At 45.6% G+C, this 24,965-nt stretch overlaps 1 protein-coding gene across 1 annotated transcript in view; it reads left to right on the top strand.

Annotated features, from left to right (window-relative positions):
• The first annotated feature begins 772 nt into the window (after window positions 1-772).
• Window positions 773-24,965, top strand: part of NOD2 (nucleotide binding oligomerization domain containing 2) — a 45,197-nt gene continuing 21,004 nt past the window's right edge. Inside the window, exons 1-2 of the mRNA XM_069965937.1 lie at window positions 773-1,231; window positions 11,386-11,494. Coding sequence (XP_069822038.1) covers window positions 773-1,231; window positions 11,386-11,494 — 568 coding nt within the window. The remainder of the gene's footprint in view (window positions 1,232-11,385; window positions 11,495-24,965) is intronic.

Raw genomic sequence — 24,965 nt, 5'->3', positions numbered from 1 at the left:
GGTGATTTAAACTTTAATTGGGGGAGTGGCCTTGGCATATTCTTAAAAACATTTTTTTCTACACTTTTTAAATCCCCCTAGGGGATTATTACATGCAATTATTAGATTTTATACACTGCTCAATCCTATTCCATAGCATAGTACTAATTAGTGTTATCTGCAATCTTCTCATAGAGCATGCCTGAAGCAGACCCTATGAGAAGATCAGCGATCAGACTGCAAGAATGTAAATAATATACTTACAGTAGTCAGGGAAACCGGGAAGTCGGGACCCAGGCAGTTACGTTGTGGGGATCCCAATCAGTAAGTGACAGGACCTGATCCTGTCACACTTAAACGCTGTGATCGTGCCACAACTGCAGTGTTTAAGGGGTTAATGACAGGCTGCAGCGCGATCACTACCAGCAGCCAGGTCCTCACTGTCAGTGACATGCCACAACAAAGCGCTCCTGAGCTCGCTTCAATTTTCTATACCCTGCAGAGATGTACATGTATGCCCAAATGCACGAAATCCCAGGTGACAAATCTGTTCAGTACATCTTGGTCAAAGCCTTGTGCCTTGTTTACTTATGTCTGTTAGCTGTCTGTCACTGTAGTATGTACAAACTTGTAACAACATGTTTAGTAGTTGACAAATGAACTTACATTTACAAATTTTAGTTGTGTTTAGTAGTTGACATACCACCTTACATTTACTTTTTGTTTTTGTCTTTTTAGAAGTCTATTCCTTGTATAAGGAATTTTTAATAGTTCTCTATAATCAGAATGTGGGATGAGCTCACTGCAGACTGTTCAGACTAACAGAAGTCACTTGGTGCCTACATTGGCTGGAGGGTCAGTGGAGAAATATGAACGTTTGCTTGACCATCTTCTTTCTCAAAGTGTCCTTAACTGGGAAGACTATGAAGGATTGAGTCTTGTTGGTCAACCCTTGTCTACTCTGGTTAGATGCCTCCTGGACACTATCACCAGCAAAGGTGAAACTGCTTGTAAGCATTTTTTGGATGCTTTACATAAAGTTGAGAATTCTGTTCATGAAGACCAAATCTGTTTACAGTCTCCTGAGGACCTACCTCAACCTTCTCAGTATCTACAAAGGGAACGGCCAACAATTGTCAACTTAATCCATAACTATATAAATGCTATTTTGCAAAAACTTGTGGAGCAACGCTATATCACACAGATTGAAACTGAGCATATACAGCTGCCCATATTTTCAACACCACAGAAGGTAAATTTTCTAATAGATTATAGATTTTTAAAATTATACCATTGTATGTATATCTGTTTAATTTTTCATCATTGTTGTAAATTTTCTTCTCAAAGATACAACTTCCTATGTTAATAACATAGCCTATACAGTATTCTATGCTAACAATCTAAGCCAACATTCTATACTGACATTTTAAGTTAACAATTAATGCAAATATTTTATAAATACATTATATGCACACATTCTATGTATACATTGAATGCCAACATTCTATGCCCACACTGCAAGCCTTCATTAAAACTAACTTTCTACACCAACATTCCATGTCAACATGCTATGTTAACATTCAATGTCAACATTCTAAGCCTACATTTTATGCCAACATTCTGTGTGAAATATTTTGTGGAACATTTATCAAGCCTGGTGTATGAGTACGCCAGTCTTAAATAAAGCCTCGCCCCTTTTCCTCAGCCAGATTTACTAAGAGGCGTATGCCTCTTAGTACAGCCGGCCAGCTCTGCGCAAAAATGTACACTGGCTCAGAAGCAGCTGTAGATTTTTGGCTGGTTTATGCCTGTTTCCAGGCGTAAATGTTTAAAGATCAGACACAGAAAGGGGCCACATGTTCTCCCCGCTTTGTTGTACCCCCCTTCCCGCCCATCAGGCAAACAGTGTATACGACAGGCATACTACACAGAAAACGGGCAAATCTGCTCCTTTATTGTGGCGTACACCAGGGGCGCACAATGATAATTTTACCCCTTTATGTTGAGAAATTCCAGAAAGTGGTACCACTGTATTGGAAAGCTGCTACTTTTTGGATGTTAAGATACAGATAATGAGCGATGATTTAACCCTTGAGCCTGCGTCAAGATTTTAGTTGGCTACAGCAGTGCTGCCCCACAGAGGGAGTAACATTCTATGTCAACATTTTAAGCCTACATTCTATGCCAATATTCTATGCAAACCCTCTATGTCCATATTCCAAGCCAACATTCTATGCCAACAATCTATGCCAACATTCTAACAACATTCTGGGGGGTATTTACGAAGTCCGGTGTACAAGTACACTGGTCTTATTTTAGGCCCTGCCCCCTTTTTTCAGGCAGGATTCACTAAGAGGCGTACGCCTCTCAGTAAATCCGGCCGGCCGGGCGCCCGAATCTGTGCCCGGCGTACCAAATCTACACCTGCTTCCAGCCAAAACTCCATGCCAACATTGTAACTCAACATTCTAAGCCAACATTTTATGCAAACATTTTATGCCAACATTCCATGTCAACATTATATGCCAATATTCTGTGTCAACATATTATTTTATTAATATTCCACAATCCAATGTTAACATTCTAAGGCCATGTTCACACAACGTAAGTTTGCAACAGTGGCTGTGATTTATGCAAAACATATGTTGTATTTGAATGAATGGAATCCTGGCTGGTGCGTATTCACATAGTATACACTCCGGCCTAGAATCCAACCGGCAAGTAAAACTGACATGTCAATTTTCTGCGGCCGCTATTCAATGAATAGCGGCTGCACAGACATGTCAGTTCACACAATGGAGCATGCAGCTCCGGCCGCATGCTCCATTTTATGCAACGGTGAATTGGGATGCAGGTGCACATGGATCCCCTATCCCAATTCAACAGAAATTAAGATCATCCAGCCTGTACTGCAGTACTGGCCGGGATGATTTTCTCTGACATCGGCCATTCTGTGACGTGGCTGAGTCACAGAACAGCCGGTCTCACACGCCATGTGAAAATGGCCTAAATATACAATGTATGCCAACAGTCTAATGCAAAATTCTGTGACAATATTATATAGCTATTTTCTATGTCAATATCCTCTGCTAACATTCTGTTGACATTCCAAGCCTATATTGTATGCCAACATTTAATGTAAACATTTTATGCCAATAGTCTATGTCACTGTTCTAAGCCAACATTCTATGCCACCATTCTATGTCAACACCATAGGGGAACGGTGATCCCTAACTGTACCCTACCCACTGTCTCTACCTACTTGGACATATTGCCCTAGATAGCAGATCCCAACTGAACACTTGTCTTAATACTGGCTACATCCAGGGAAGCATGGTCAAGGAAGAATGGTCAGCAAATCAGAATAAAATCAGATAGCAAAAGCAAAGTTAGGCCAAAAGTCAAAACCAGAATAACATGCGAAGAACCAAAAGACCAGACTGGAAACCTACCATTGGTCATATGGTAGCTAAGTACAAAATCAAGAGACAAAAACAAAGTAAATAAAACAAGCCAAGGTCAGGAACACTAGGAAATACTCAGAAATTCTGGTGATGCAGTACCAGACACACAATCACAGGCAGCTATGGGAGATAGCTGCCCGTTAAAATATCCTGCCCACTGTCAGTCAGAGTGCCAGATTTAAAAAAAAAATGTTTCCATATTAAAGCACATACAAAAGCATAGAAGAGACAAATCGACCCATCTTCACAAGCAGATATTACAAAAAACAAAACTTTCTGATACAATATAATTTTTTCTAATCCATAAACACCTTCCCAAAACCACCTAACCCTTTCCTTCCCCCATATCCACCCTGTCCACTGTGTGAGAGAAAGAAAAAAAGAGAGAAGAGAAAAAAAAACGCCCCACCTCTTCCTAACAATAAAATCTCTCATAAAGGGTCACACATCTCTCCTATTCCCCAACTCCTGGTGCCTCACTTGCTATCCATTTTCGGACCAGCACCAACTTGGCGTAAAACATTACTCTTAGAATAGCATTAATATTTTTCCTCTACATCACAATTCCTCCCGTATCCCCCAACAGGTCAAACTTTACCGTCGTGGGCAGCAAAACCCCTACTTTTTGCTCTGTTTTCTGGAAAACTTGAGACCAAAATTAAAAATCTGCCCATAATAGATGTACAAAACCCACTCCATTTACTCGACATCTAGGACATTTATGACGTGTTCTACTTCCGATGTTATACAGAAAGACTGGTGTATAATAGAGACAATGGACTATGTTAAACTGTATGAGTTGTTGGTTCCCGGATTTTGAGCCTTTTTAAATGTTCTTGAAGATTCTTGGTCAGTCCCCCCACATTCTTATCCATTTCCTCTTGCTATTTACCTTGGCAATCACTTTTTTTATTTGTTGCACTATTATCTTTCCCAGTAGCCAATCTTGTTTTGCTTGCTGCAACGATTTCTCTCTTATATCAGTCACCGATGTTGTTCTCAGCATCTCATATTGCAGCCATGTCCCATTACTAATATTAAACATTCCCTTCCCATTTGCCTGGCTGACAATCACATTACCACTCCAAATATCTCCCACTTTCTGAATCCCAAGTCTCCACAGCACCGCCAAAACTTCTAACTTAGATGTTTCAGTTAAGTATTGGTTGTTTCACAAAGGGGCAAACTCACAAACCCCTTTAACTTCTCATACCTTCTTATGGTCCCTTCATGTTCTCAGCGGAGATTTTGAAAAAGGCACAGATTTGTGGTTTGCATAAAAATCTGTGCCTTTTCTCTGATGTATGCCGGAAACACTTTTGATAAATTCCCCCTCTGTGTCGACATTCTATGTCAACATTAAAACTCAACATTTAATCCCTACATTCTATGCCAACATTCCATCCCAACATTCTAACTCAACCATTCATGTTAACATTCTAAGCCAACATTAAGCCAAAAATCAACATCAACCTTCTACACCAGGGGTCTCAAACTCGCGGCCCGCGGGCCAACTGCGGCCCTCGGGACACTAGTTTGTGGCCCCCACCTCAATGGTAGCTTTCCTGTAAGTGCGGCCCTCATCAGCTGCGATTGGCTGAGCTTAACTTTATGCTCAGCCAATCACGGCTGAGCAGCTGATGACGCGGCAGAGGGGGGCCGGCATCAGGGACGGCTGCAGCTGTTCGGCCGGCCTCCCGAAGACGGATAGGAGGGCGGCGGCGGCAGTGGTGGGAGGGGAGGTGTGCGGTGCAGGGGCCTACAGCCGCCTAGCAGAGCCGCCGCCCTTAGCGTCCCTGCTGCACATGCAGCTCCCCGGTCTCTGGAGGAGGAGGCCGCGGAGACTGCAAGGTGATCGCATCGCTGCAAGTCCTGGGGCTGTTCAGCAGGATTGGGGGATGCATTGCAGACCCCCGATCCTGCTTTACAGCCCCAGGACTTGCAGCGATGCGATCACCTCACCCTGCAGTCCCCGCGGCCTCTTCTTCCAGAGATCGAGGAGCTGCATGTGTGGGTGAGAGGAGTCCCCTCTGTCACCCCCCTGCTCCCCCCAGTCCCCTCTCAGAGACCCCCAGTCCCCTTTGTCACCCCCAGTCCCGTGTCACCCCCTGCTCCCCCCAGTCCCGTGTCACCCCCCAGCTCCCCCCAGTCCCATGTCATCCCCAGTCCCATGTCACCCCCAGTCCCCTCAGAGACCCCCAGTCCCCTCAGAGACCCCCAGTCCCCTGTGTCACCCCTGATCCCCCCAGTCCTGTGTCCCCCTCAGTCCCCTCAGAGACACCCAGTCCCCTCTGTCACCCCCGTCCCCTGTGTCACTGTTAAATATGATGTGTTTTACAATGAACAATATCTTGGTATAATATAATGTAAGTCATATATATACTGCTGACCTCACCATAATAGCACAACACTATTCACTGTATAAAGTGATTGTAATACTGACATTATAATATCATATTCTATACTAAGGAGACGTGTATAAGTTGGAAATAGATACATAAGTGTACACAGCACTATTCACGGTTACATGACTATGTAGGGTGGTAATGCTGTACACAGCATGATAACTATACATCCATGAGTGGAAACAGGTTATGCTGATGTATAGAGAAAGAGTTCTATATTTGTTATGGTCATATATGTGCAGACACAAACACTCAATTATAATAAACACGCCCACACACATGACATTGACAGTGAGTCATGAACCTATATAAGATGGGAGTTACCAAGATGGAGGTTGGTTGGATCAGGGCTGTACAGAAGGTATGAGTCCTATGTCACAAGAAGGATCCAGAGCCTTCAAGGAGAAGGTTGTGATGTAAGCGTGAGGAATCCATGATGGAAGCGTGAAGGAAGGAATGTCTCCCAGGATGCTTGAGTGAAGCAACAGCTGCCTGAAGCTCGTGACGATTTGTAAGACAAACCCTTCACTTCAAAGGACTCTCATATGGACACTAAAGGCTGTAAGACATTTCTCTGATATTCTTTTCTATTCAATTCTGTAATTTCAATACTTTTAAAGAAGAAGCAATAAATCTCCATTTTATAAAGAAACCTCTCTGATGTCATCCTACTGCGGCGAGCCATAAATTACAGGTGCTAACGCCATTTTCTACAGTTTGGCGTGCCAGCCATACCAAGCTCCTTTAGCTTGAACAGGGGGGAAGAGTCGAGACCCCAGAGACATACGTTTCAAGCTTTCGGAACACGGAGAACCTAAGGACAGTAGGAAAGACAACGGGAATCCAGCCACGTGACTGTGCTGATGATCACGAACAAGTTTGTAAGTATGGAAACTTTATCTTCTATTGGGAAATGTGCTGTAGAATGTACAGTAAAGTCTAGTGATAAGCCAGATTTAAGTATAGCATGGATGCATTTGTATTCACAATGTAGTGCTATGAATAGAAACTTAGATGAAGATTTAAGATTAAGAAACATTGCACATTTGGTGAATGTTTATCATTCTTTTGTTGAACAATGTATGGATCCTAGTGTAACGACTGTAACTGATCCAAAAATAGACACAGCTACGCAGTGTAGTATTTCTGAAGAGAATGTGTCAATGGGCCATGCTGAAGACAGTTCTTTTCAGAAGAAACTTTTAAATATAAAGGAAGCCAGCTTAAAACTGAAGTTACAAGGATATTTGATAAACCTAAGTAAGGAATTAACTGCATATGATGAGAAAGTGCATGTATGCAGGAACTCAGAGATTTTTGAGAGTTTTGCTGAGAAATTTGATCTATCAAATGAGCAAAAAAACCAATTGTTTAGACTTTGGCTACCAGTAAAAATAAGTAGATGCCTAGAATTAAAAAAGTGTTTTGACAATGATGAATGGTTACATTGTGATGACGTAGGACGGTTAAGGTTACTCTGCAATGCTACAGAGGTTCTTACTTTGGACATTTTGAATAAATTAAGAATTGGCTGGAATGAATGTACTTTTACATTCATGTCCATGTACAAACGAGCTTATAGAGTTATTTGTTCTAACTTGTCCAATGTAAAAAATAGCTTTATACAGAAGTTCAATTTCTTAGATCCTGTAACCAGAGTATTGGCATCTGACAAGGAATCTATTTTGGAAGCTGCCAAGGTAATCGATATCGCCAGACGGCAGGAGTGGCAGAGTAAGTCAAAGTCCCACAGAGAAATCCCACAAATTAGTCAAAAAGAGATTAAAATGTCAAAACAGCCATGCATCTCTAAGACATATTTCAATGATGAAATTTATTTAGAGAGACGTAAAAAGATTCATGTAAAACCCAAATCTTACTTTGAGACAATGTCAAAAGTAAATGATTCAGGAGTGAGTGTGACAGCTGTTCAGACACCTAAAAGTAGGGAGAGACCAAGGATACGTGATCCTCGGCCTGTCACAGAGCTGTCAAGCAAAGACAGATTGGTACCAAATGGTTCCAAAGCTGACATGCTTGCACTCATAAATAACAAGATCAGGAAAATGCATAAATTAGGAGAACCTCAATATTTGAGAAATGCATTTCATATAGTCAATGATTTTCTAAATCATGAAGTGTTCAGACCTGGAATAGGGATTGGCTAGATGTTTCATATGATATGTGAAAGATATTAATTACTGGTTGGATCAGGGCTGTACAGAAGGTATGAGCCCTATGTCACAAGAAGGATCCAGAGCCTTCAAGGAGAAGGTTGTGATGTAAGCGTGAGGAATCCATGATGGAAGCGTGAAGGAAGGAATGTCTCCCAGGATGCTTGAGTGAAGCAACAGCTGCCTGAAGCTCGTGACGATTTGTAAGACAAACCCTTCACTTCAAAGGACTCATATGAACTAAGGACACTAATGGCTGTAAGACGTTTCTCTGATATTCTTTTCTATTCAATTCTGTAATTTCACTACTTTTAAAGAAGAAGCAATAAATCTCCATTTTATAAAGAAACCTCTCTGATGTCATCCTACTGCGGCGAGCCATAAACTACAGGTGCTAACGCCATTTTCTACAGTCACCCCCCTGCTCCCCCCAGTCCCCTGTGTCGCCTCCCTGCTCCCCCCAGTCCCCTGTGTCACCCCCCAGTCCCCTTCTTGTGAAAAAACTGATGCGGCCCAGCCTCACCCAGACTCTACCTCCAGCGGCCCCTGGGTAAATTCAGTTTGAGACCCATGTTCTACACTGACAAGAAAAAGGGTAACAATGTTTTGAACTTTTGATTTAATACAGATTTGAATATGGACTACCATCATTTTATAAACAATAATCTTGGCTATCTCATACACAAATTTGACTTGCAACTATTTAGTCATGTCATTCCATGTCAACAGTCTTAACATCCATTGTATACCAACATTTTAACTTAACACTCTATGCCAACTTTCTATGTCATCACTCCAAGTCTACATGTTATGGCAACATTTTTTGGGAACATTCTCTTCCAACATTCTAAACCTAAATTCTATATCAACATTCTATCAAAATTCTATGGCAACATTCTATATCAACATTCTTTGCCAACATTTTATGTCAACATTCCAAGCTTATATTGTATGCCAACATTCCAAACCTATATTGAAGCCAACAGTCAATGCCAATATTCTATGTCAACATTGTAAACCTATATTCTGTCTTAACATTCTATGCCAGTATTGTATGTCAGCATTCAATCCCCCCCCCATAGAGACCACCATATTTACCTCTCTTGCTGGTCCCTATCCCGATGCCGATCCTGCCGCTGAGAAATCGCCACCCGCTCGTCTACTCCTGTGATTTCCTATGGACATTGAACTCGTCGATCTTCCAATGCCGCAGCTAGACCAGCATTGGGAGCGGGAGCGGCAAGAGGGGCCAAGTATGGGGGGCTCTATCAAGGGGTGGAGTTCAAGTGGGTTCCGGTCCGGGTGTTGGGGTGACAGGTTCCCTTTAAGCTGCATTTTAAATCAACATTCTAAGCCTTTATTCTATGTCAATATTTTAGGGCAAGATTCTTTGCCAACATTCTATGCATACATTCTATATCATTATTCTATGGCAACCTTATGGGGGGCATTTATCATCTGTGTATTCTTTGTGTATAGTCTATAGCTATGTTCACACAATGTAAAAAAAAAACAGAAAAGGCGGCCGCCTTTTCTATTTAAAAAGACATCTGTTGATGCGATGTAATTGATTTCAATGTAATCCAATTACAGACTTCCAATGCACACAGTGTATAAAATAATAGATGTCTGTGCCGACATCAGAATAATGATCATGACAATTATTTTCGGACGTCTTTTGCAAACAGCAGATGTTATTTTTTATTTGTTCACACACAGTTTTTCTTTTTTTACTGTCCTCTCACCGTTTTTACTATTAAATTAAATTGATTTTTCAATTAAAGACACACCCAAAGGCCAATTAGTCCACCTGAACTAGAATAATGCACCAATAGCCATCATTGCACTGACGGGGCCAAACAATAAAATCATGGACGTCTTTTTAATCTCAAAATGACGGACATCATTTTTTCTTTTCAAAAACGGAGAGGAAAAATGTTGTGTGAACATAGCCTATTGCTGCAGTGTGAGTAATAGACTGTAATAGACTAGTGTATTGAAAGTACAATTTATTAAAAGGTGAACAGCCAGTCTATTTTTGAAGCCTGAGGCTTATTGCTGCAGGCAATGTTTTTAGGAATTGACACAAAATTTAGCACAACCTAAAAAGTGTCTTTTAATCACTCACCACACAATTATTTGTTTTATGCTGGAAAATACACAACCCCTTGTGTGGGATCAGTATGGGACAATTTGTGACAAATATGAAAAAGTGTCAGCATATAAAGAACAGTTGGTAGTATGCAGTCTACAGACTATGGCTATGTTCACACTGCGTATATGTCCGGCCGCATATCTTCGCGGCCGGACATATATGCGGTAAACTCAGGCCGGAGATTTACGCTACTTGCGGCCAGCTACATACGGACCGCGAACTTACGCCCGAAGTCTACTTACGCTTCCCGAGCGCCCTACGTAGCGATCTGACAGCGGTCTTTTACTTGGAAATCTTCACCTAGCCCCGGACACCCCGCAGAACCTTTTGGATCGGCACAAAAAGCTGCAAAAATGAAAAATCACCACTACGTACGGGACCGCATGTAACGCTACGGGCGTAAGTTACGGCATTTTCGTCCGCAAACAATGGTCTGGTTCATTTTTTACGCCGCCGCGTGCGATTCGGGCGTAAGTTCGTATGTAGTTTGAACTGTGCAGCCGTACTTCGTATACTTTCCATTATACGCAAACTACGTAAGTCTCCGGCCGCTTATTCACAGAACGCGCTACGGCCGGAAACTTACGTAGTGTAAATATAGCCTATATTAGCAATTTCACATTTATGACAAGTCAGCAAGCTAGTTACAAAAAACTCTCACAGCTAGATGTTGCTATGGAAGAGTTTCAGTATATTGATTCCCACCATATAGTCTTATAGTAACTTTACATTGGAGGTTATTCGGGGAGAAGGGGGCGGTCCGCGGCTCAAAACCATTTCAAATATCTTATTAGACCATTCCTTGTTAGTAGTGTGTGGTCTATATTCAGGTCCTAGAACAAGAAACAGCTAAAAAGAATGTCTTGATTTGGAGGGCTTTGCACTTGCATTACATGGACAGCCCACTAATTTTAATTAGAAGCATGTACTGCTTCACCTCTTCTGTGCTGGTACGGCAGAATAAGTGAGACTTGCTACAAGGTTCTCCCATGGAATACATAAGACTACAAGATTTTCCATGAGCCAGATACCTGTGATCATTCTAACATCAGGCTATCCTTCTAACCAAGTTACGTTGTCAACTCTTGAACTGTAAAATTTGCCAGATTTTTATTTGTGTATTAATGTATCTACTTATGTGGCTTAACTTTCAATGATACATATGCTGTACATTATAATCTGTTCATTTGTGTTCATGGCTCATCAAGGCAAGAAGACTCCTTGATCTCCTCAGGATAAAGGGGGATGAACCAGCAAGATACCTGATAGAATTAATTCATACTTTAGGCAATGGGCAAGTAGCTCAAGTTACAGATGGTAAGTAAAGTGCCGATTAGTTATGTAATTGCATATTGAGTGTCATTTTAGAAACCCATGACGTGTCTGATACGTCATGGCGCCGCTAGGGAGGTTCAAAGGGGGTTGCCTGCCAAACATGACAGCTGCATTTAATTGCCCTGCACAGCCCCATCCATGGTGTGTAGTGGCTGGATTCCCCCGCGCGATCACAAAGGGGGGGGGGGGGGGTGCCTTCTTCTTGCCTAGTCGGGCCTCAGCATGGGAATGATGCTTATCCCAGCTTGGTAATTCATAGACCTGGGCTACAGCAGCCCAGAGTAATACAGCAATGAGTTAATCAATCAGTGCTGTATTATATACACAGCATTAATCTCTTTGAGAGATCAGTGCTGTGTATATAGATGTCTCCTCTCCTAATAAAAAATCCCTAATAAATCCTAATAAAAGTTTTAATGACCCCCCCCCCCTTTTGCCATTTTATAAAAACAAATAAACATATTTGGTATCTCCACGTGCGTATTCACCCCAAAAAATTCCAAAGTGGAAAATTGCCCATTTTTGGTTGCATCAAATCAAGAAAAATTGTAATAAAAAGTGATCAAAAAGTTTCATATGCGCAACCATAGTACCGATAGAAAGTTCAGATCATGGCACAAAAAATTACTTCTCACACAGCCCCATAGACAAAAAAAAGCGTTATAAGGATGATAATAGAGCATTTTCTAAGAAACATTAACCCATAGCTGCACCAGGACGTTATTGAACGTCCTCGTGCCGCTATGGGAGTTCAGAGGGGGGTTGCGCGGCGACCCCCCTCTGAACTGCCGCGATCCCGGGTGCCGCATGTAGCCCGGGATCGCGGCTATTAGCGGGCATGGTCCGATCGCTGTGCCCGCTAATTAAGTACTTAGAAGCAGCTGTCAAAGTTGACAGCTGCTTCTAAATAATTGCTCAAATGCATCCCTGGTGGTCTAGTGGGGGGATCGCCCCCCTGCGGCGCGGTTGCGGGGGGGCGATCCCCGCATCCATCCCGGGCCGGGGTCTGCTCCGTAATGGCGCTGATCCCGGCTCGGCATTCTATTGCTTTTGGCTGCAGCAGCCAAAAGTAATAGAACACCGATCTCATGGATTCATGCAGTATAACTATACTGCATGGATCTCTATGAGAGATCAGAGTGCATATACTAGAAGTCCCCCAGGGGGGCTTCTAGTATATGTGTAAAGTAAAAGAAAAAAGTATTTTTAATAACACAAAATCTCCTCCCCTAATAAAAGTCTGAATCACCCCCCTTTCCCCATTTTATAAATAAAAATAAATTAATTAATTAATAAACAAACATGTTTGCTATCGCCGCATGCGTAATCGCCCGAACTATTAATTAATCACATTCCTGATCTCACACGGTAAACGGCGTCAGCACAAAAAAATCCCAAAGTGCAAAATTGCGCATTTTTGGTCGCATCAAATCCAGAATAATTGTAATAAAACGCGATCAAAAAGTCATATATGCGCAATCAAGGTACCGATAGAAAGATCACATCATGGCGCAAAAAATGACACCTCACACAGACCCATAGACCAAAGGATAAAAGCGCTATAAGCCTGGGAATGGAGAGATTTTAAGGAACATATATTTTCTTTAAAAGGTTTTAATTTTTTACAAGCCATCAAATAAAAGTTATACATGTTACATATCGTTGTAATCGTAACAACTTAAGGAACATATATAACGAGTCAGTTTTACCCCAGGGCGAACATAGTAAAAACAACCCCCCCCCCCCAAATAAAAAAAAAAAACATTTTTCTCGTGCGTCTTATTGGGGGACACAGACACCGTGGGTATAGGCTGCTGCCACTAGGAGGCTGACACTAAGAAAAAACAAAACAAGTCGGCCCCTCCCAGCAGGCTATACCCGCCCACTGGCACTGAGCTAATTCAGTTTAGCTTAGTGTCAGTAGGAGGCAGACGCAGGTCTGGTTGCTCCAGACCAGTTTCTGCTTGTGTTTTTTTCTGTAAATTTAACTCTTTCTTTTTACAGGTCGGGGCACGGTGGGTCATTTAAAGACTCACCCTGATCCCCCCCCTCATGCAACCAGGGCACAGACCCTAACTGGAAAGGGGCTGTTTACCCTAGGTTGCCACCGGCCGGACCCAGCGCCCAGGACACAGACTAGCCCTGCTGTCTGTTTGCTCCTTATGCGGACTTGCTCCGCCAGCCCCTGCCCGCCCAGCCCCCCAAAGCTGCGCGCGGCAGCGCGGCACAGTGCCGGCAGAAGATCCATGGGCTTCAGAGGGGTAAGTAGTTCCTCCCCGGCTCTCTCTTCCCTCCCTCCCGTGGGTTGTACGGGTCCCCCGGTCCCCTCCAGCGGACGCCGCCCCCGCCCGCCGCCCTCTCCCGCCGCCCCCTACGGCGGCCCCTCACATGCGCTTCCGGCTCCCGTGTCCCCCGCGTCCTCTTGCGGCGTTCCGGTCTTACTACCGTCACCGCATGCGGGGGTCGGGTCCTGGGATGCCGGTCTTGTAGTTGCCGGGTGCGGGGCCTCCTCTTCTCCTACGGGCCGCGACTTCCGGGGTCCGGCCCGTGACTTCCGGTTTCGCGGCCTCCTCTGTCCGCACGCCGCTCTTCCCGGTCTTTTTTTGTATTTCCCGCGCGCGGTCTTCTCTCCCGCGCGGGCCGACGCCTGACGTCACCACGCACGCACGTGACGCGTCACTCTGCTCGTGACGCGCTCCTGTGCAGCCCGGTCGGTACAGCAGACTGCAGCTCCCCGGTCGCAAGAGCCCTCATTCTGTGGGACTACAGCCCCCAGCCTGCCGTTCCTGGCCAGCTTCTTCTGCTCATCTTGCCCTCAGCAGCCGTCCTGTGCCCTGACCGGACCTCGGCCTTTTTTTGTCCGGATTTGTCTGGTAAGGCCTCTCTGGGACTCTTATGCCTGGTTGTTTTTTCTATTACTGTCCGGAGTTTTTCACTGTATGTTTTTTCTGTTATTCTGCAGGCTTTTTGGTTACTTCTTAGTCTCCAACAGCTGCCTGCCTGAAGGAATTCACTAGCTGGCTGGTTTTTCTAATATAGATATATATATTTAATTTTTTTCATTATGTCTGACTCAAGATCTGAATCCACACGCCGCCAGCATCCTCCTCCTTCCTGTTACCTACTATTTCTGTACGTCTTGTAACACTAAATCTGCTTCTGGCCACTCTCAGCCTCTCTGCGCTGCTTGCTCCATGCAGTCCTGTTCGTCTTTGTCCCCTACTCAGGACCCCCCACCGGAGTCTGAGGAGTCTGCCCCGGCCTGGGCGCGCTCTCTCTGCCAGTCAGTGTCGCAGATGGCTCAGTTGTCTCAGTCTGTGGCGGCCGCCCTCGACCGCCTGTCTGCTACTTCTTCAGCGCCCGCCCAATCCCGACCGGCAGTCAGTGGCGTCCGTCCCGGCAGGAGCCGCTCCCACAAGCGTCCTCGCCGTGCCTCTTCTCGCTCTTCCTCTGGCTCCCCTGGAACTAGCCTGGCCCCCACGCATCTCTCTCCTAACAGGCGATCCCATTCGCCAGGAGATCTGTCGGATTCAGAGTCGGTTTCCAACTCTGATCCTGAAGATGTTTCTCACGCGGCTTCCACTGTGGACAGCCTTGTGGCCGCAGTCCGCGATACCTTCCAGTTGAAGGATGCTCCGGACCCATCGCCTGCTGATGAGGTCTTTTTCCATAAAAGCGGCCACCGTGTCCGCAGCACTTTCCCCAGTCACAAGGAATTTGATGACCTGTTTTCCAAATTTTGGAAGACCCCAGACAAGCGTTTCTCTAAGCCTAAACACTTGTCGGTTCTTTATCCTTTCCCCGAAGACCTCGTGTCTCGCTGGTCAGGTCCGCCTTCTGTGGATCCCCCGATCTCTCGGCTGACCAAGGTCACGACTCTTCCGCTGGACAATGCGTCGTCTCTTAAGGATTCCACTGACAGACGCACTGAGTCCTTAGCTAAGTCAGCTTTTGAGGCCGCTGGCTCCTCTCTCCTTCCCACACTTGCTTCCACTTGGGTGTCTAAGTCCATTTCAGTGTGGGCTAAGCAACTGAGGGACGGCCTTACATCTGGCGTATCGGCCGAGGACTTGGCCGACCTCGCCCAACAGGTTCAGGACGCGGCTCAGTACCTCTGTTCGGCTTCTCTGGACGCTGCAGCCTGTTCGGCTTTTGCGTCGGCCAATATTGTAGCCATTCGCCGGTCCTTGTGGCTTCGGGAGTGGCGGGCTGACAACGCTTCCAAGCGTTCTCTCACCAGTCTTCCTTTTGCGGGCTCTCGTCTCTTCGGGAAACGTCTGGATGACATAATTTCCGATGCCACGGGGGGGAAGAGTACCAATCTTCCCCAGCAGCGCCCCAAGCGTCAGGATCCCCGTCGCAAACCAGGCTCCTTTCGTTCCTTTCGGTCGCTTCCGCCGTCTCGCTCCGGAAAGTCGGCGGCCCCTCAGAACAAAAGGTCCGGTTTCTCTAAGAACCGTTCTTCCTGGCAGGCGCGATCTGCCGCCTCCCGCCCACCCTTTAAGCCTGGCACCTCCAAGCCCTCCTCCTCCTGAAGGTTTTCCTCCACCCGGATCTCCTCAGGTGGGCGGCCGCCTCCTGTTGTTCCGGGAGGTCTGGCTTGCTCATGTTCAGGACGCCTGGGTGCGAGAACTGATCTCACAGGGTTACAAGATCGAGTTCTTTCCGTTCCCCGCGATCGTTTTTTCCTTTCTCGTCCTCCGAGGTCCCCTGCCCTGGCGGACGGTTTTTTCCAGGCCATCCCTTCCCTCCTCTCGAAGGGAGTGATTGTTCGCGTCCCTCCTCTTCAACGGTTCCGCGGGTTCTATTCGAACCTATTTGTGGTTCCGAAGAGGGACGGTTCGGTGCGTCCGATTCTAGACCTCAAGCGTCTGAATCGTCACGTCCGACTATCTCACTTCCGGATGGAGTCCCTGCGTTCTGTGATCGCATCTCTGGAGCCAGGCGAGTTTCTTTCTTCGGTGGATATTCAGGACGCGTATCTTCACGTGCCGATTTATCCTCCTCATCAACGTTTCCTGCGCTTTGCAGTAGGGGAAGAGCATTATCAGTTTGTGGCTCTTCCGTTCGGCCTGGCTTCGGCTCCGCGGGTTTTCACGAAGACCATGGCGGCTGTCATGGCTCTTCTTCGGGCTCGAGGTGTCTCAGTAACTCCTTACTTGGACGACATACTCGTCAAAGCCCCATCCAAGGACCAGAATTTAGAGAGCCTCCACATCACCCTGGATACGCTCTCCCGCTTCGGTTGGCTGCTCAACCGTTCCAAGTCCTCCCTGGTCCCTGCCCAGTCCATCGTTTTTCTGGGGATGCGGTTGGATTCAGTACAGGCCCGCGTTTTCCTTCCAGAGGACAAGTTGCAGTCCCTTCAGGCCAATATCAGAGCTCTTTGCAGCCACCGCCCTGTGTCCATACGTTCCTGTATGAGGGTTCTGGGGAAGATGGTGGCGTCTATGGAGGCGATCCCTTTTGCCCAGTTTCATTCCCGCCCCCTGCAGCTCTTCCTGCTGTCACGGTGGGACAGGTCACTCCCCTCTCTAGATCGGAGGGTGAAACTACCGGCTCGCCTCCGCCAAGACCTTCAGTGGTGGTTACGGTCTCCGAGCCTCTCTCTGGGTCGCTCCTTCCTTCCCGTTCATTGGCAGATTGTGACCACCGATGCCAGCCTGCGGGGCTGGGGAGGGGTTTGGAACGATCTGACGGTTCAGGGAACCTGGTCGGCCAAGGAAGCTTGCCTCCCCATCAACATCCTCGAACTGCGGGCGATTCGGCTCTCCCTTCTGCACTGGCAGACACAGCTCCACGGTCTCCCCGTTCGGGTGCAGACAGACAACGCCACTGCAGTGGCTTATGTGAATCATCAGGGCGGGACCCGCAGCAAGGCCGCCATGATGGAAGTGGCGCTGATCCTCTCCTGGGCGGAGGAAACCGTGCTTGCCTTGTCCGCTGTTCACATTCCGGGTGTGGACAACTGGATGGCCGACTATCTGAGTCGTGCACGGGTGGATCCAGGGGAATGGACCCTGCATCCCGAGGTGTTCTCCCAGATCTGTCGCAGGTGGGGGACACCGGATGTGGATCTGATGGCGTCTCGCTTCAACCACAGACTGCCGAAGTTCGTCTGCCGGACGAGGGACCCTCTGGCTCTGGCCTCGGACGCCTTGGTGATTCCCTGGCGTCGGTTCAGCCTCCCTTACATCTTTCCTCCTCTCCCGCTTCTGCCACGGGTGGTGAGAAAGATAAAGTCGGAAGGACTTCCGGTAATCCTCGTGGCCCCGGACTGGCCACGGCGCGCCTGGTACACGGATCTCGTGAACCTCGCCGCCGACGTCCCCTGGCGTCTACCAGACCGACCGGATCTTCTCACTCAAGGTCCGCTCTGCCACCCGCGTTTAGCCACGCTACGTTTGACGGCGTGGCTGTTGAAACCTGGATTCTGAAATCACGTGGTTTCTCTGATGCGGTCATTAGGACCATGATCAGGGCCCGGAAGCCTGCATCGGCAAGGATTTATTATCGTTGTTGGAAGGCTTTCCTCCGTCACTGTGAGGCCTGTTCTGCGCCTCCACTTCCCTTTTCTCTGGCGCAACTCCTGGCCTTCCTCCAGGCAGGTCTGGACGCAGGCTTAGCTCTGAGCTCTCTTAAGGGCCAGGTTTCTGCCCTTTCAGTTTTTTTTCCAGAGACCATTGGCGTCAGTTCCTCAAGTCAGGACTTTTCTCCAAGGAGTGGCGCGCATTGCACCTCCTTATCGGCACCCAGTTCCCCCGTGGGATCTGAATCTCGTCCTGGATGCTATGCAGTCCCCTCCGTTTGAGCCCCTCCGGGAAGTGCCTTTGGCCATCTTGTCCTTTAAGGTGGCTTTCCTGGTGGCGGTTACGTCTGTCCGGAGGATTTCGGAATTGGCAGCCCTTTCTTGCCGTCCTCCCCTGCTGGTGTTGCACCAGGACAAGGCGGTACTTAGGCCCGTGGCTTCTTTTCAGCCCAAGGTGGTTTCGCCTTTCCACCTCAACGAAGATATTGTTCTTCCCTCTTTCTGCCCGGCCCCCTCTCATCCAAGGGAGCGCGCGCTCCACAAGCTGGATGTGGTTCGCGCCCTGCGCATCTATCTCTCCAGGACAAAGTCTCTTCGACACTCGGACTCACTCTTTGTCATCCCTGAGGGTCCTCGAAAGGGGTCAGCAGCGTCTAAGGCGACCCTGGCTCGCTGGGTCCGCTCCGCCATCGCTCAGGCTTACCGGAGTAAGGGTAAGTCGCCCCCGTTCCGGATTGCAGCTCACTCGACTCGTTCGGTTGGGGCTTCCTGGGCCATTCGTCATGGGGCCTCAGCTCTTCAACTCTGTAAGGCCGCCACGTGGTCCTCGCTGCACACCTTTTCTAGGTTTTACCGTGTGGACACGTTTGCATCGGCCGATGCGAGTCTGGGCCGCATGGTCTTGCAGGCAGCAGTGGCTTCTTCCTCTTCTTAGCTCCACTCTGTCTCTTCCCACCCAAGGGACTGCTTTTGGACGTCCCACGGTGTCTGTGTCCCCCAATAAGACGCACGAGAAAGGAGGAGTTTTTACTCACCGTAAACTCTCTTTCTCGTAGTCTTCATTGGGGGACACAGCACCCACCCTCTGTTGTCTGATTAAGGTTGCCTGTTGGCCTGTGTTGTTTTTCAGATTTTGAGTGTGGACTGTTTTTTCTTTATGGTTGTTTCGGCTCCTCCTACTGCTTTTTCACTACTGAATTAGCTCAGTGCCAGTGGGCGGGTATAGCCTGCTGGGAGGGGCCGACTTGTTTTGTTTTTTCTTAGTGTCAGCCTCCTAGTGGCAGCAGCCTATACCCACGGTGTCTGTGTCCCCCAATGAAGACTACGAGAAAGAGAGTTTACGGTGAGTAAAAACTCCTCCTTTTTTTTCAATTTCACCACACATATAATTTTTTTCTGGTTTCCCGGCACATTTTAGGCAAAAATTACATCTGCCATAGCAAAGTACAATTAGTTGCGCAAAAAATAAGGGCTCATTTGGGTCTCTAGGTGGAAAAATGCAGGCGCTATGGCCTTATATACACGAGGAGGGAAAAACGAAAACGCAAAAATGAAAACTGGCTGTGTCCCCTAAGGGTTAAGGGACATTTACTAACTATTCTAATGAGGATTGGTGTGTATTTCTTTCTAATATCTTGTGATTGATTTATTAACATGAAGAACTGCCATAGTAAATGTATCTAAGTAAAAAGTCGCAAAAAAAGTCACACAAAAAGACCCAAAAATGCAAAAAGCATATTCACCTGGTACTGACCAGACGTAGGCCTGCACCTGTTTGTGTATCTTTTTAAAAATTCGCACATGATAAATTGGGTGCTAATCCCAGATTAAGCAAACTTTTGGGTGAATACTCAAAACAGGCAGATTAAAAAAAAGTTACATCTAAAAAATATTCACCTGTCGAATACTGGCTCATAAATAGAACTTAGACCAAAATTGGGCCAAAAATCCAATTATTCACCTAAAAATAGGCGCAAAGCCCTTGATAAATTTCGCCAATTTTGTTTTTTAAAAGGTTTACATTTTTTTAAAGCTGTAAAATAAAATAAAAGCTATGCAAGTTACATATCACTGTAATAGTACCGACTTGAGGAACATAGATACCATAGGGCAAATGGTGTAAACACCCCCCCCCCCCCAAATAAAAAAGAATTGTGTTTTATTTTCAATTTCACTGTGCAAATAATATCTTACGATTTTGCAGCATATTATATAAAACAAGAGTCCGTGGAGCCTCAGTTACGAGTCTCAAAACACGGGATAGCCAGATATCTCTAGCCTGTTGCCAACGGGGTGCCTCCATGATGGGGAGAGCACCACACCACCCTGATAAATAACCCCTTAAGTCCCACTCGGTTGCGAGTATTGGAACATAGACAGGGAAACAACAGGGTGGCCCTTTTTGTCAATGTCTAACTCAAGGTGCGAGTATTGCGATCATGACAAGGGCTTGCAAAGGCAGGCTTCCACCCACAGACAGCCGTTTCGGGGTTTTTGCCCCTCGTCAGTGTGGGGTAGGATTCTGGCTAGTTGGGGCAATGAAAAATCAACCAACAAAACACAGTAATCACTAAACTCAAGGAGAACAGCGAAAAAAATTCCAATGAAGTACTCAATCAAGAGTCTCCACTGATGCCCCCAAAAATTTAAATATGCAAAACAACAGTGCGTGGAGCCTCAGTTACGAGTCTCAAAACACGGGATAGCCAGATATCTCTAGCCTGTTGCCAACGGGGTGCCTCCATGATGGGGAGAGCACCACACCACCCTGATAAATAACCCCTTAAGTCCCACTCGGTTGCGAGTATTGGAACATAGACAGGGAAACAACAGGGTGGCCCCTTTTGTCAATGTCTAACTCAAGGTGCGAGTATTGCGATCATGACAAGGGCTTGCAAAGGCAGGCTTCCACCCACAGACAGCCGTTTCGGGGTTTTTGCCCCTCGTCAGTGTGGGGTAGGATTCTGGCTAGTTGGGGCAATGAAAAATCAACCAACAAAACACAGTAATCACTGAACTCAAGGAGAACAGCGAAAAAAATTCCAATGAAGTACTCAATCAAGAGTCTCCACTGATGCCCCCAAAAATTTAAATATGCAAAACAAGAGTCCGTGGAGCCTCAGTTACGAGTCTCAAAACACGGGATAGCCAGATATCTCTAGCCTGTTGCCAACGGGGTGCCTCCATGATGGGGAGAGCACCACACCACCCTGATAAATAACCCCTTAAGTCCCACTCGGTTGCGAGTATTGGAACATAGACAGGGAAACAACAGGGTGGCCCCTTTTGTCAATGTCTAACTCAAAAAAAAAGGGGCCACCCTGTTGTTTCCCTGTCTATGTTCCAATACTCGCAACCGAGTGGGACTTAAGGGGTTATTTATCAGGGTGGTGTGGTGCTCTCCCCATCATGGAGGCACCCCGTTGGCAACAGGCTAGAGATATCTGGCTATCCCGTGTTTTGAGACTCGTAACTGAGGCTCCACGGACTCTTGTTTTGCATATTTAAATTTTTGGGGGCATCAGTGGAGACTCTTGATTGAGTACTTCATTGGAATTTTTTTCGCTGTTCTCCTTGAGTTCAGTGATTACTGTGTTTTGTTGGTTGATTTTTCATTGCCCCAACTAGCCAGAATCCTACCCCACACTGACGAGGGGCAAAAACCCCGAAACGGCTGTCTGTGGGTGGAAGCCTGCCTTTGCAAGCCCTTGTCATGATCGCAATACTCGCACCTTGAGTTAGACATTGACAAAAGGGGCCACCCTGTTGTTTCCCTGTCTATGTTCCAATACTCGCAACTGAGTGGGATTTAAGGGGTTATTTATCAGGGTGGTGTGGTGCTCTCCCCATCATGGAGGCACCCCGTTGGCAACAGGCTAGAGATATCTGGCTATCCCGTGTTTTGAGACTCGTAACTGAGGCTCCACGGACTCTTGCTTTGCATATTTAAATTTTTGGGGGCATCAGTGGAGACTCTTGATTGAGTACTTCATTGGAATTTTTTTCGCTGTTCTCCTTGAGTTCAGTGATTACTGTGTTTTGTTGGTTGATTTAGCATATTATATAAAAACCATTAAGTCTGTCATTGCAAAGTAAAATTTGCAGCTCTGTAGGTGAAAAAATAGTGCTATGGCCTTTTAAACATGAGGAGGAAAAAACAAGAGTGCAAAAATTTTAATTGGCTCCGTCTTTAGGGGGTTAATCATAATGCTTATATGGGTTTTGGTAGTTATTAGAAATCAACCACCTTACCTAACAAAAACACACATATTCTGAGTTACTATTGGATATTTAATTTAAAGGGATTTTCAATTACTCTGAAATTGATGGCCTATAATAACCAAAATCTATGGTAAGATAATAAAAAAGTAATACATAATGTTCACGTCTTGTAGATTTGTTGCAGAAATTGCTGAAATGTATAATACATCTTCCTAATATTCCTCTTCTCTACTCCACTTTTGCTTTTGGTTAAAAAAAACACACATGCTTTAAGTGGGTTGTATAGGGGGAAAAAATGTACTCAGGCAGCTGGGAATCATAAAAAGACTATACTTACCTTCCCTACTTACCTGGTTGAGCGGTGAATGAGTGAGGTAAGAATACACAATTTTAATGTTTCCCAGCTGTCTGAGCACACTTAAAGGAAAATAATTTTCTCAAACTAAAAATGTGCACTTAAAGGGGCTTTCCTACTCAGCACAATCACTATATATCCAAATATGCGGCCATCTCTCAACTCTACATCAACATTTTCTGAGATCCCAACATTTAGATCCCACTGATTAGACATGTATAGTCTAACTAAAATGGCATAACTTTTTAAAGGACTTTTTCAAGGCATTTATTTTTCTATTTAGCCCTTAAATTTCTGAAGAATACTCCTACTGGGCACCACTATGTGTACATAGTTCCGCAGGGCTCAGGTCCATACATAGTCTATTACCTCTTGGTCTGTAGGAAGACTTTCCCCTCTTCTACTGTATCATAAACTGATGCCTAATACAGTCTCTGTACGGACATGTATATGTATTTTTCTCAAATAACAGGAGTTAAAAAAAAAAGTCGTGAGATAGAAAAAAATCAGAAAGGCAAGGGGTTGCGGGAACATAATAAACAAAGTATACTTACCTATGCTTGTGCCCCATATCGCTACTCCTGGGTCCCCTTGACAGCTGGTGGTGTCCTGCAGCTGTAATTTCACATACCTGGAAGAGCTGGGTATGTAACGTACATGGATTGCAGATAAAAATGACAGCCGGCGGCCATCAGTGGGTCCTGGGAGCCACACAATGGAGGCACAGAGATGGGTATATATACATTGCCTACACAGGAAACCTGTAAAGCCCCTTTAAAGTTTTTACGTTTTTTTTTTTTTTTAATGGAACTGGTAGCACAGTTAAAAAAAAAAAAAAAGATGTTTAAGCTTTTGTTTAAACTTCCTTTATTTTTTTCCCTACATTCCATTTCACATGAATCCACATGTTTAACATTTCACAGAACTTTACTTCCTCTTTAGTACCCCGAATTATTATTATAGCATGTATTCATGTCAGATATTGGCTAAGGCAAGCATATGATTTGATGTTGAAATTTTTAGGTACTGTTTTAGAATCCAGTCTTTTACAATTTATGTAGGCGAATTCCTGAACCCATAGCTTTGTCAAAGATGACAAGAGAAAGGCGTCTATATCACAGTATATTCATTGCCCATTGGTGTTTTGTCGTTGCTTTTAATATGAACTAATCTAGGCATTACGGGAACATTTATCAAGATTGGTGTACTGGTATGCCAGTCTTGCATAAAGCCCAACCCCTTTTTATGGTGGCTGCAGAAATCTGCACCTGCTCCTGAGCAGTTTTAGATCTCCGCCCTGATTTAGACGTGGGAGAAGGTCACACTTTCTCCCCACCTTGCCATAACCCCCTCCCCCCAACACCTGCTGAATAGGCAATCGGGGTTTACGGCTGGCGGACAACAAGGAGAAAGTAAGAATCTGCACCTTCTCCAGGGCATATACAACCGACACATGTTTCATAAATGTCCCCCTAAGTTTTTGTGGAGTGCTGGTTCACATCTTTTATCATGCAGAAACAAGCATCATTATTGTCTAGTAGCAATCAGTCATAAATGCTTTAATTTTAAAACCTAAGGTAAAGGCTGGAATCAGATACATTTTTATAGAGTTTTTATGTCTAAGGGTACTATTACACCAAGCAATTTTCCGACGACTAACGATTAACAATAAACGATCTTAAACGACCGCTAAAGCAAACGACCCGAAATCATTCGCCCAAGTACACGAAACGATGATCGTTATTTATGATCGTTCTTGCGGTCGTTTAGTCGTCGATATTGCGTACGTTTCAGCTGTGAATTCTTATTCCACCGAACAATATGCAAACGATGTGCGAACGATGAGCGAACGATCAAACGATAAAAATAGGTCCGGATCCTATTAAACGATCAACGATTTCTTGTTGGTCGTTTAATCGTTGCTGCTATTACACAAAATGATTATCGTTCAAATCCGAACGATTTAACGATTTTTTGAACGATAATCGTTCCGTGTAATAACACCCTAAGTGTTGCTGTCATTTAAATGTACAAAATTTTTAATTTATCTGGGTATCAGTGCTGAGCTCCCCTTTAAGGCCATGTTCATACATGGTAACACAGTGGCCGTTCTGTAACACATTAGGGTGTGCCCGCCTTTCAATTAGCCATAGCACACAATGTCGGGAGTCATTCTTTACACTGTGTGCACAGTCTATTTCGTGTGGCCACCGAATAGCGGCCGCACAAAATAGACAGTTTTCTGTGCGGCTGCATGGAATCTCGGCCGGAGTGTATACAGTGTGTATAAACTGTGGCTGGGATTCCATAGGGGTTATTGTGAACGGACTCTGTGATTAAACAATGGC

This window comes from Dendropsophus ebraccatus, chromosome 4, assembly GCF_027789765.1.
Source record: "Dendropsophus ebraccatus isolate aDenEbr1 chromosome 4, aDenEbr1.pat, whole genome shotgun sequence".
NCBI lineage: Eukaryota > Metazoa > Chordata > Amphibia > Anura > Hylidae > Dendropsophus > Dendropsophus ebraccatus.
The sequence above is the reverse complement of the archived record's forward strand: the minus strand, read 5'-3'. Positions and strand labels throughout refer to the sequence as shown.